The sequence below is a fragment of the Dermacentor variabilis genome, chromosome 11 (genome assembly GCF_050947875.1).
Source record: "Dermacentor variabilis isolate Ectoservices chromosome 11, ASM5094787v1, whole genome shotgun sequence".
Taxonomy (NCBI): Eukaryota; Metazoa; Arthropoda; class Arachnida; order Ixodida; family Ixodidae; genus Dermacentor; species Dermacentor variabilis.
Genome location: NC_134578.1, coordinates 31,477,141 through 31,490,111, shown reverse-complemented (window position 1 = coordinate 31,490,111; position 12,971 = coordinate 31,477,141). Strand labels below are relative to the sequence as shown.

The window sequence follows — 12,971 nt, the reverse complement described above, 5'->3', positions numbered from 1 at the left end:
CTGCTACGTCAAAGGAACAGCTGCGCGGACAGACGCTTTTGGCACCGGATTGATGTATCGGGACTGCAGGAGTGCGTAAACAATGAACTGCAGCGTCGCTTCCAATGTAGGCGGCCCCGCTCGCAGAGCCGATCTCACGCGTTGAGATCAAACGCGCCTGTGTGGCCTTTGCTCGCTAAGGCAATGGAATTCGGTATGCCTGGTACGACGCATCGTCGCCCCGCGCGCCACTTTGCCTGAAGCAGACTATCAACTTCCGAGCGTGGCTGAAGCCGTTCTGTTTTGCTGCTTCGCTCTCGCGCTTTCTATTTTCGCGCATGCGTATTCGCTTACCTATTTGTTGTATTGCAAGCACATCGACAGTGCTCAAGCAAAATTGTAAATATATAACCTGTTTTCATGCATTGTGTTATAAAAGTTACGTAAAGAGATAGGGTGCCTCAAAAAGGCTGGGGTACATTTGTATCAGTGGGCATATCTTTGTCCAAACTAGGCCTTTGTCAAAGATAGGCCCACCTATGGAAATGTAAGATTTCCGAGGCACCTTATTCCTGTTCGTAACTTCATACTGCACTGCGCAACTCCATCTGTTTGCCCATTTCTTCAAATTGTTTCCGCGCTTGGTAAAGCCGATTTTATTAAATTTGTTTGCTCGAGATGTGACAAGGCTCTCTCGTTGTGGCGGTAAACAACAACAACAACAAATTGTGACGCGTATCGAGTGCTCTAAAGGCAAAGAGAAGCGAATTTGTATTGCAAGGTCAACTTGTTGGCAGGACCGCATATCTCACGAAGCTCACGTTGTAGCCATCGCTATTACTGACTGCCGCAACCAGCGTCCTTTTGCTGGATGCGTTGTTTAAAAAGAAATGACTTGCACTGCTAGCGGCATGACGTCTGATGAAAGATGGCTGCGCTTATTGGGCCTATCACCGCTTGTTTTGGCTTCACTTATCGGAACTAAGCCTGTCAGTTCGGTCTTCCGAACCACGGCCGATGAGCTGCGCACCAGCTTGCTACTACTGTCTTCTTATCCCCTTACTTCTTCCACCCATGCAGGGTAGCCAACAGGAACCACCTCTGGCTAACTTCTACGCCTTTCTAGGCACCATTTGTATTCCTTGCTGCTTCCACTCCCTCAGGGAGCGCCAGCTCTGATAAAGAGGAATATTATTACAATTTTTACTTTTTTCCCCACTCACGCGATAGGCGTATGCCCGGATTCTGTGGATGTACGCATGCAACAATTACCTCAGCAATGAAAATAAAATGAGTTTATTTGCCCCCGTGTACATCATCGATTGCGATAGCAAATTAACAGAGAGCCATACGAAGTAAGGATAGTAGTGTTGTCGGCCGTATGAGCTTGTAAATATTCGCTTGCTAACTAAACAAGCATGGTGCCACGCGCGCACGAGCAAACATGAACATAGCTCACTCGCTGTCAAAACGCTGCAGTGAGGAAGCGCAGCAGCAGCGGCGAGCGAATTGATCGTCGTGCTGCCTTTCGCTAGAACGCGAACTAAGCAGCGAGAACATAGCGCACACGAAACGATCATCAGTCGGCGCTATCTGTCCCTCGCGCAGATCGCCTTCAAAATAAAACCTGTGTGGCTGCGCACGGCCGCCGTATACGCAGAACGTCCCCCCCCCCCCCCCCACTGGTGCATTGCGCGCGAAGGAAGACGGCGCGCTTCCTCGCGCTTTCCTCCCTAGCGCGCACAAGATTGAGCCACCATCGCCGGCTCACCCTCGCGCGCTTTCACTCGCACATACAGCATACGGCATGCGGCGATGGTGTTATCGCACTCGGACTTCATATGGAATATGAAAGTAACGCCGACGGCGGAAATGCGCCTGGAGTGTCTATATAATTGATATCGCAATAAGATTGCGCAGCATTGCCACCGTGCCGTGTTTAGAGCTTCTTCAGTCGCTCCTGGTACCTGAGGTAAACAACAGCGAGGCCTAGCAGAGCGGTTTCCGTTACTCGAAAGGAGCCGTCGCTGGAAGACGTGATTTGGACACCACCTGCTGCGCGCACACAAACGATCAAAGTAATTTTAAGGATGCATTTATTAGAACTCCTGTAAGCAATCGGAAGAGGTTCTGGGCGAACAGTCCCAGGTGTTGGCGTCCATAACGCAAGTTCGAGTGCCACGCCCGAGTGATGGCAATGCTAACAACCAAGCATGCTTTATTGCTGCCAAAAAAAGCAAGCAAACAAACAGACAAGCAAACAAAAAAGCGACCAACAAAAACAAAAGCATTCACGCAAGCACGCGAACAACCAAAATCTACACGTTAAAGACTTAGTGACTGAACCGTGGCCAGAAAAGAACCAAATGATATCCATTGTTTTGAAATCTCAAACGGCTGCCAGGTATTTGAGCAAGAGGGCCTAATGCTATCGAAAACTAAATTCCAGTGTCTTAGGCGCTCCATAACATTTATTCCTGACTCCTTCAATCAACCCATGGCCGTCAGTCGCCAGCAGCTGCGGAGCACATGGCGACGGTCAGGCCTGCAGCGCCGCAGAGGGTGTTGAGGATCTCTGAACCCGGATAGGCCGCCACTGGAAACTGAACCTGGCAACGTTCAACACACGAACCCTCTCTAGAGAAGTTAGCTTAGCAGGACTCTTTGAGGAACTATCAGGCATTGTGTGCGATATTATTGGCCGTAGTGAGGTGAGAAAAACTGGTGAGGCTTATACAGGGCTGACTAATGGCCTCGTACACTGCTACAGAGGACCGCCAGATATGAAGCCATAAGGGATAGGATTTCTAATGCATAAGGACATAGCGGGCAAGGTTGACGAATCCTACAGCAAATGGCAATAATGAAAGGGCAGCACGCGTGCAAGGGGAGGGAGCGGGGTATAGTGAACTATAGAGCGAGGAGATGTACGCATGCCAGGACGGGGGGGGGGGGGGAGAGGGCGCTTGGCGCGTTTTGATTTGGCCTTACCAAGGCGCAGTTAGAACGCAGGCGAGAGCTTGCGCAGACGAAAAACCTCCTTGGCGTGGACAAGGAACGTGTTAAAAAAAGTTCACCAACGGGACTATATTGCTTTCGCATTCCCGCACGTAAGTAGTCCTAAGCATTTCTGACAAATTGTAGCTGTATGTTTCGCGCCAGCACATCGCACCGGCATATAGATTGAACACCGTCTGTGGAGTTTACGACGGTAAGCCTTGATGCCACTGTCAATGATTGCGCCCTTCAGGCAAAACTGCCACTTTTTTGCAGCAATCATCGACAACACTTTCGATCAACGCCGGCAGGTTCACGATCTATCCTTTTTGCTGGATAAGCGCCAGCTCATGAGAAGTCATCACCATCGTCACCATCATCCCGAACCCAACAATAACGATTCGCATGGACCACATCATCAATCGCTCTTGGACTTCATTAGGTCCGCAAATCTTTTTTTCATTAATTTAATCATCCTTATTCGCCCGCATCCCTGTATGCCCTGAGGCATTTACCCTCGCATTATAAAAAAATTTCCACTGCAACAATCGGATTTCAGTCGTGGGTATCGGCCACGGTTTCGGTCGCCATCGTCATCATCAGCTCGGTGCCCGGATGTGCTCGTCGTAGAAGTTGAGCTCGCCGCCATCGCAGCCATGGGTCACGGCCACAGTAAAGACAAGGTCGACAAGGCCACCGGCATGACAGAACGGGAGAAGCAGCTAGTGCTCCATTCGTGGCACGCATTCACCAGGGCCCACAGCGACTACGGCGTCCTGCTGTTCGACGCACTGTTCGAGGCCCACCCAGAATACCTGAAGTTATTCAACAAGTTCAAGGGCAAGGACCTCGAGGCGCTTCGCCAGGACAGCAAGTTCAGGTACCGGCGAAAACGTGGTACTCAACACCGCGTGATTTATTTATTTATTGACTTCCAAATACTGCAGCCCCCTTCAGGACGAATGCCGGAGCGGTGTACAGCAGATACCAGAAGCAGACAAAAAGAGAGTAAAACTTATTAAAAAATACAGTAAACTTATCCCTGAAGTGGTTCTACAAAATCTAACAGCGCCAATTCACGAACAGAACCGAGTGACTCGCTAAAGCAGTCGATAATTCTCAGGAACTAACGCTGTTTGAAAATGTTAGTACGTCAAAGGAAGCCTTTAGTTTGAGGCTGTGACAACATGTAGTCGGAAAAAGCACGGGCACACGCGATGTAATCATCAGCGGATCGTAGGCACGACGAGTTAATAACTGAGTGTAATAGTGACATAGAATCGGCACGCCACTTGGTGCACAGGATAGATCAATTCGAAGAACTCATTGTGGGCCAGGGCGAAGAATCCCGATCGCAGTGATGGCAAATCACATGAACTACCTTCTTTTGCAAAGGTTCAATTCTGTTTATATCGCACACTTTATATGGGTTCCAGACACATCAAGCCTACTGTAATACACGGTGAAAAAGTGTTTTATACATGAGCAATTTTGTATATTTTGGCGACTTGTATAACGTTCGTCTTAAGTATTTTCCTTCTTTAATGCGTACGAATATCTTGGCGAGTACCCCAGGCCCGTCACGCGAAAAGTGTAACGCCTTGTAGCTGCACGAAAATATGTAACTTGCAAAGTTAAGAATTTAGTAATTATAATACTACAAATGAAGATGATCAGTAGCTTTATCAGCAATAAGAAACAATATAGAGCAAAAAATAAATAAAAAATTACCGACGATTACGTTACTTCCTAATGCGAAATTTGAGCGCAGCAAATAAGCTGTTTAACCTTTTCGATAGATTGAGGCAAAGAAATCGAGCAACACATGTATGCGCTATCACAGAATTTTTTTTTTATTTTTCACACGTATTCCTTTAACAAAGACTCCACTAACAGTTCTTGACAGTCATGAAGGAAGCTTTGTGGTCGGAGAAATAGACTGATATATGTTCGACTTGGTACACCAATGCTTGATTCTCAAAGACGAGATCTATACAAGTGCCTCGCGAGGTTGTCACAGCCGTGGGACGCGTTACGAGCGAGAGGAACGGAATGTTCTCCCGCATAAGTGTTAGGAAATTGCTGTTTGTCTTTATGTCAAGCCGTCACCGATCTGGCTCTCTGATTGCCACCGCACAGGGCGAACGGCAGCGGCAATTTCGGCTCGGGCGGTGCACATATACAGATCCGCCGCCACCGATCTGGCTCTCTGATTGCCACCGCACAGGGGTTGCATTGGAGGAGGAGCGAAGAAAGGAATTAAGTTCGAGCCGGCGCTTTGACAACCGGAGACTCGCAGGAAGAGGGGGGAGGGGGGCGGCGTGTACACCCAGCGGCAAACGATGGGGGCAGAAGCGCGCGCAGCAAGCGGACAACACGATAAAGGGAGGAGGGAAGAGATAGCAGCGACTGACTGATGCAACTGAAGAGCACCCTATCCGCCACACAAGAACAGGGGGGGGGGACCCTTTCCTCCTCTTTCTGCATGGCGGCGACGGTGTTCTATGCAGTCACGTTATCCTGACTCTCTAGCGGCGACAGCGGCATCCAGCGGTATCAGTCGGTCGCTGCTAGCGCTGGGGGGATGAAAGGGGGGCGGAGCTGGTTACGAGGCCGACGACAACGCCGACGACGACGACGCCGACGACGACGCGAAACCCAGGACTGGACGCCAAAGAGCTGCGCTCTAAAACGAAATACCCATAAAGCCAGATACGTAGGGCTCCTTAGAAAATACATAGGGAAGCTTAGAGTAGGGCTGAGCCTGCTCAAATATGTGGGTGGGTCAACTAGAAATTGGTAGAAATTGGGGTTGGTTGAACTGAAAATTTGGAATTGGGCTAACTAAAGTTTGGAGCTGGGTCAACTTGGAATTTGGGGATGGGTCAACTTGAAATTTAGTAGTGGGCCAACTTAAATTTGGGGGTGGGCCAGCTTAAATTTGGATGGGCCAACTAGAGTTCTGGGGTGGGCCAAGTTGAAATTTGGGCATTAGCCATCTTAAAATTGGGTGTATGCTTAGGCATACTTAGACAACCGCAGCGGAGTTTTTGCATTAGTTTTAGTGTTTCAGATGTAATGTGATCAATATGCTGTAACCACTGCATGTTGTGGGTGAAGATACTTGCAAGGTATTTGTACACCTATGCCAAGTGGAACTACTGTGTTGATGAAACTGTACACATGCTGTGAAGGAAAATAGATGTTAGTAAATGACAGTACTACTGTTTTTTGTAAGTTAGTGCGCATCTGCCAATCAGTACACCAGGTGCAAAATATGGTGTAGGAATCCTGAATTAAGGTGCTATCACTAGGAGAAGTTACCTGGTATAGGACGCAGTCGTCCGCATAAATATGGACTTCTGACTTAGCATTACTGGGAAGGTGATTTATGAATATTAAAGGTAGCAAGCGTCCCAGAAGAGAGCCCTACGGAACGCTTTTTGTTACATTTGCAGTCGAGTTAGTAGTCCGATTAGATGCGTATAACAATGTCGAAGGCTTCAGAAAAGTCTACAAATCAAGCATCCTTTTTTTGTTTGACAATATGAAGTTTGTTAGTAATGTCGTGTGAGAATGGCACCAGTTGTATTGTGCTGAAAGCACGATGGAATCCATCTTGTATGTTAGAGAGAAGGTATTCTGTCATATGCTTGTGTATGATATGGTCCAGTAGCTTACCGGAATCGGAGGTAAGCGATATAGGCCTATAGATAGAAAAAGTTGCTTTTTACCAGATTTATAGAGAGGCTAGGCTGGCTTACAAGACTGGGGGACGATACCTGAAGTCAAGGATTTGTGAAAAATGACCGCCAAATAACGTGAACACCAGAGAGAGTGCCGGAGCAGAAATTTGTTCGGAATATTGTCAGGGCCAGTGCACTTCCTTGTGCCTAAATTGAGAATTAAGTTTAGGATGCCGTTTTTACTGATTACCACATGGCCGTTAGAGAGCTCAGAATTAGCCCTTCTGAATAGTGCCAAAAAGTTGCTGTCATGCGAGAACACTGAGTAGAAGTAGGCAATAAAGCATGAGCTATTTCAGTGGGGTCTGAAATAGCTGTCTCATCCAATATGAAAGAAGCAGCGGAAGTTTTGCTTGGTGCGATAGAAGTCGAGAATTCGCGCGGATTAGATTGTCATAATTCTGGTGGTTCAACACTAAAATAAAAGTTTTAGCTGCTTGCATTTTGATACGCAGTTCTTCCTTAGCAGTGCTAAAGCGAACAATACTGTCAGGATTACATGCCTTTTTTCAGTCGCTGCAAACAATGAACACGAGGATTTCTCATTTTAGGCTTGAGGGGAACAAAATTATCTATGCATAGTTTTAGGGTTTGCTCAAGTGCATCAACCAATATGTCAGCGTTATCATGTAGACCAAGCGCTTGGAAGGAATAAAAATTAGAAGGCAAAGTGCGGGATATGCACCCGCAGCGCTGACAAGAGCGATTCTGTCTGACCATGTCACGTGGTTGCCTCCTTTCGTAGGCAATAACATGAAGTTTATGTTTGAGAGTGATGAAGGCTTAATAGTACAACGTCACTTTGCCGGAGCACACAGATTGGTACTCAGCAACGAACGTCTCAGACACTGCTTAAATTATCAGGGAAGAAGACGAGGAGGTGACGCGACTTCACCCAGCCAGCCATCGTAAGCTGAGAGCGTTAAGCCACTGCGTACTTTGGTTTTATTTCCGTATCAGTAGGCACTTATATTTGGGCATATGCAGCTCATGCGAACCTATTACACGATACGTGGCGTGCGCTGAAAAGGAAGCACGCCACATTGATGGTCTGATCGCAACGGACAGTCTAATCGGACTATCTAATCCTTTCATTGGGTGCTCGGAAACACCAAGGGTTTTCTATCAGTCACATCTGGCCCATCATGTAGGTGAGACACCCGTAGCGTCACTGCCGTTGTTCCTCATCGGGCCAGCGTTGAAGATATTGGGACGACTGATAGTTGCGTATGCCTCGCTTGCTGCGTCGTACCGTACCCGCAATGTTCGCGCAGCTTCGATCACAGGGCGCGCGGGCCAGGTGCGCTCATCGTGCTGGGCCGCGTGAACCTTGCATTCTGGACAGAACGGCCGGTGGGGATCGATGACTGCGACGGTGAAAACGTACCTCGAGCGCCTGCATAATTGCTATCGCAAAAAACGAGAGCTGCATTTGGATTGAAAGCAAATGCTCAGTCTCAGAACGTTTTCGAATTTCCGCCCGACGGAATAACTCGTATGCGCGAAAATAGTGTGAACTCTGTGATGTCCGTTTGGCCCCATAAGTGCAGCGGTATAGGTGTGTTAATAATAAAAAGAAAGTTCGACTCCATTTTTAATGTTAATAGTACTTTCTCTGAAATCCTAGGAGGGAAAAAAGAAGTCCTTAAGTCCAAACTCATATTAGGATAGTGTTTATGGTCGCTTTACCAATGTACCTAACTAAACAGTATTGTGTCGCAGGGAACATGGTGTGACCATTGGCATGCAACTGAACAATATGGTAGAGTCTGTGGAGAGGCCGGACAACCTCCTCATGCTGGTGAATAAGAACGCAGAGTTCCACACCAGGATCACCGGCGTCGCGCCCAAGCACTTTGAGGAATTCGGCCGCATCATCGTCGATGTCTTGAAGTCTAAAGAAGGGAAGCTGATGACGCCACCCACCGTGGAGGCTTGGGGCAAGCTTTTTGCTGTGAGTACTACCTCTAACTGACGCTTAAAAAGCCTTGCAATGTTGCTACCATCGTGACCAGGATGTACAATGCACAACGAAGCACATGTGCGCTTCGAATCCTCGTTAAGGTCGCCACTATCATATGTACATTGCCAGGACGACGACTCGTCCCAGCGATGTACAGTTACCCTTGTCTTGCGCCAGATAACACCACCTTCTGCCTTGAAGTTTCGTAATTCTGAGCCATCCTTGACTGCACTTTTCTTCTCTTGGCACCTATTCTGTAACTCTGATAGAGAACCAGTTATTAAAATTATGGGTTTTACGTGCCAAAACCACTTTCTGATTATGAGGCACGCCGTAGTGGGGGACTCCGGAAATTTAGACCACCTGGGGTTCTTTAACGTGCACCTAAATCTAAGTACACGGGTGTTTTCGCATTTCGCCCCTATCGAAATGCGGCCGCCGTGGCCGGGATTCAATCCCGCGACCTCGTGCTCAGCAGCCTAACACCATAGCCACTGAGCAACCACGGCGGGTAGAACCACTTATGGTTCCTACGCATTACATGGCCTGCCTAGCCCCATTTCTTTCTCGTAATGCGAACTAGAACATCGGCTATACCCACTGGCTCTCCAATCTGCTCCGCTGTCTTTCAGTCTCCTAAGGAGAGGATATAGTCTGGCGTAATGTGAACGTCCACCACGCGCGTCACAGTTACGTAGTTACGCTTGTACTTGGAAATATTTGTGTCAACCTAGCGACAAATCTAGGGACAGAGATACCAGGCATTGTGATCTTTAATGAAGAGACGAGTAATTACCTGGAATCAGAAACTTGAAAATAAAGGGGAAGTGGAATCCATCAGCAAATAACCATACAGCTCTTTGGGGCCACAATACATATGAGATGGTGCGTAGAACGTGGAAATGAGTAACGGTGCCACCGCTAACGTTCGCGAATGCCATTCTGAGCTTAAATGAGAGATATTTTCGAGGTTGGTAGTTAACCAAATATCGGTAGGCCAGTTGGCTTTGGGAGCCCACGGTAAAGCCACAAATGAGGCAGTGCAGTGACATGGATTTGGGTCTCTTTTGAAGTTAGAGAAGCGCAGAGCCAAATCAGCCTTGAAGAAAGGCTCAGGAACTTGCATAAAAATAAATGGGCGGCACAAGTGCGAAAGTATTTGTACTTTAAAAGCGATGACACATAATGGTGGAAGAGGTCAAGAAAGTTGTCAAAAAACGTGGAAGTAGACAACTAGAAGTCATCAAGAAGCAAGTGAGAGAAACAGAGACAGTGAATTGGATGCAAAGAATAGAAACAAGGACCACGGTGATTTACAAGAAGGGAGGAAAAAAATTTGAAGAGAAAATCTGTGCGGTAAGATAAAGGGCAGTGCCTTGCTATTTGAAGTTCGGGCTAGTTGCCTAAGGATAAAAACACACGAGCAAATATTTGCAACAAGAACAGGCATGTGTATGCTGGAGCAAATACGCGGAGACTACTGAGCCCATGCTAATAGATTGCGGAGGTATTCACGCAGTGAGACCCGTAGGTAACGTACGCCTTCCAGAAGCACTTGAATTTAAAGCGGACAGAAGCATCACTCGGTCAGCCACCGAGAAGAGAGACATTTAATGTATTGGTGGAAAAAAGGCAGGGAAGCGATAGATTGATTGTTGCCTTTTGAGGAATTTCTTGATTGATTGCTGAAGTTGATTGAAGTTTATTGCTTCTTGTGGTCTTATGATAAGTTTTAATACCTTGTGACGCCATAAGAAAATAAAGTGCTTTCTGTTTAATGTTAGACCTTTAGTATTATATTCCAGATGTATAGTTCTTTCATTCTATGCTTGTCACATACGAACATTTCCTTATAACCCTGTCAAAGTGCAATTATCGGGTACAGACCCCACCAAGCCTTTTGTAGCTTTTAGCATGTGCACATATCATTTCGTGCCTGCTATAAATTCATCATAATGCCGAAATAAAACGAAATGAAATGAAACAAAATGACGGTATTGGTTAAAGGCATAGGCAGCGGTACAACGCAGATGTGACGTTTTGTGAAAGAGAAAAAAATGTTAAGGAGACGTACACAAAACAGCCAGAATGAAAAGCATGTATAGGACACCTGATTAACTCAAGCAGGCTAGGTGACTATCTGTCACCACCCCGTTCCAAAGAGCATGCCAATAAATCATCATCACAAGCCTAAATTCACTGGTTACGTTACGCCGGCGAAAAGTGCACGCTCCACAGTCTGCCGTCCTGGCGCAGCCATCTTGGCCGGCGACATTCGGGCGTGCTTTGTCCGGCTGGCACGACAATTAAACAAGCCCCTATCACACGCCGTTTCCAGCGTGTGATATTGTCATTGTCACAATTTTATTGCGATAATGACGCATTGTCATAATTGTCACATTGTCATTGTGACTATTGTGACAATAAAATTGAAGGATTCTTTAATGTGCCTTTACCTCCTTTTTGGATGCGGTCCACCACACACCCATGTGAAAGGTATGAATGCTACTTCATGCACCTAATAGGTGTTATTTTCATTCAGTTTTTCTATTGAGACGTCATCGTGGAAGGAATATGGATGAAAGGATGCGGTTGATGATTTTATTGCGGTTTAGGAGTTATTTTTTCTAGGAAGTTCAATTTCGAGGCATTATCTTGAAACGAACATGACTGGAGAAGGGTATGGTTGCTAACCGTCGCTGCTTGGTGGGTAAAGGTGTTTGCTAGAGACGGGGTTAGTTTGGGAGCCCGGGCTGACAGTTGCTCCATCTGTAGGTCTTTTTCGCTGTTGAAAAAACGTGCTAGCATCCATTCATGAGCTCAGCGGCACATAGATATGCAATCGGAAGACAACCTTACGCCCACGAATCCTTACGAGATATTCTTACGCACTATGCTCGGCACTTCTCTGGTCAGTCGTCACCCACCCACCCGTCCGCCCCTCTCAACTTTCTCCTTACTCCTGACATGCAGTTGGTGAATGAGCACATCGTCGCCGCATTCAAGGCTGGACCGAAGACCTCGGACAGGCTGGCCTCCCGTTTGGACCTGGGAATGCAGTCTCTCCGAGCGAAGTCCTCCAGTACCGCAGCGCACAAAGGTGGTGGACATCTCGCCTCGAGGTCACGGAGCAAAGCCCACCGAGAGCACTCAACGAAGACCGGCGTCTCACCCAGCAAGCACGGCCTCAAGAAGGAAGCGAGCACCAAAGACACCAAAAAGGAATAGGGCTTGAAAAGGCTCAAGATGGCAGAGAGTTAGAAAAGCCCGCTGCGCGCGAAAGAACATTTGAAGGGTCCGTGAAGGGATCGTGTTCCGGACGTCATGTTGCGGAGTGAGCGCGTACCCCTGTGCGCATGCCTATGTGAGCTACTGGACACGCGGACGCAGTCACAGATGGCGCGAAGGAAGGAACGTGGAACAGAAGTGGAAATGCGGCGTTTCGGAGTCGCCGAAGAGGTCCCGTACAACGGCGTATCCCATATTCTTCGCTTTTCATCGTGACTGATAGGTGTCGCTGTTTTACTCATTGACACATTCAAAGGGTAAAGGAATGAAGTAGCGAGACGCTATGTTATGGAATAGAAAGTCGCACACTAGGCGTACTTGCACTGGTGCAGTGATTTCTTCTCACGCTCTAGCTTTGTTGAATTGCGTTTGGTTCTCATGGAAGGTTTGCATAGAGTTCGCATATGGAACACTTATGGTCTTCCAGCGAATGTTGAATAAGATCTCCTTTACAAGCGCAGGCCGTCTGTCGAGATCAATACTAAAGTAATCGCGCTGATTGTTGAAATACGTGATGTGTAAGCGCAAGGAATATAGCGACGAATGGGTATAATATCTAGGTGATTAGCGTACTGTAATCCTTGTCAACGCTTCAAGATTGCGCAAATTATTTAAAACACAGGTTAACCAGCCATTGCGTACACTCGCACAAAAAAAAAAAATTAAAGGTCACTCAGATGCGTCTTGTAATGGCCCAGCTGACACCTAAAAAAAAATGAGTATACATCTACGTACTCGTCAGCAGCTTTGGTAAACTGAAGATTTCAATTTTGTGCGATAGATGCCGCTAGGTTCAACTAGAGGGAGCCGTTGCAATGAAACAAATCCGGTTTGGTGTGTGTCAAAGCATAGCAAAAAATATAAAGCACAGGAACGACCTTGCTAAGACGTGATGATTTCTTAAAATTTTACATAGACATACAGAATTTCGACCACGAATGCTTCAAAAACAGCTTGCTGAACAAGTCCTTGAAACTTACGAGGAACAGAAAAGCGTG

General features: G+C 47.1%; 1 protein-coding gene across 1 annotated transcript; it reads left to right on the top strand.

The window, feature by feature from the left end:
- The first annotated feature begins 237 nt into the window (after window positions 1–237).
- Window positions 238–11,913, top strand: LOC142563190 (globin-like). Its single transcript, XM_075673741.1, has 4 exons — window positions 238–378; window positions 3,536–3,856; window positions 8,445–8,676; window positions 11,659–11,913. The coding sequence occupies exons 2-4, from the start codon at window positions 3,633–3,635 to the stop codon at window positions 11,911–11,913; spliced, it is 711 nt and encodes a 236-aa protein (XP_075529856.1). The 5' UTR covers window positions 238–378; window positions 3,536–3,632.
- Window positions 11,914–12,971: the final 1,058 nt, after the last annotated feature.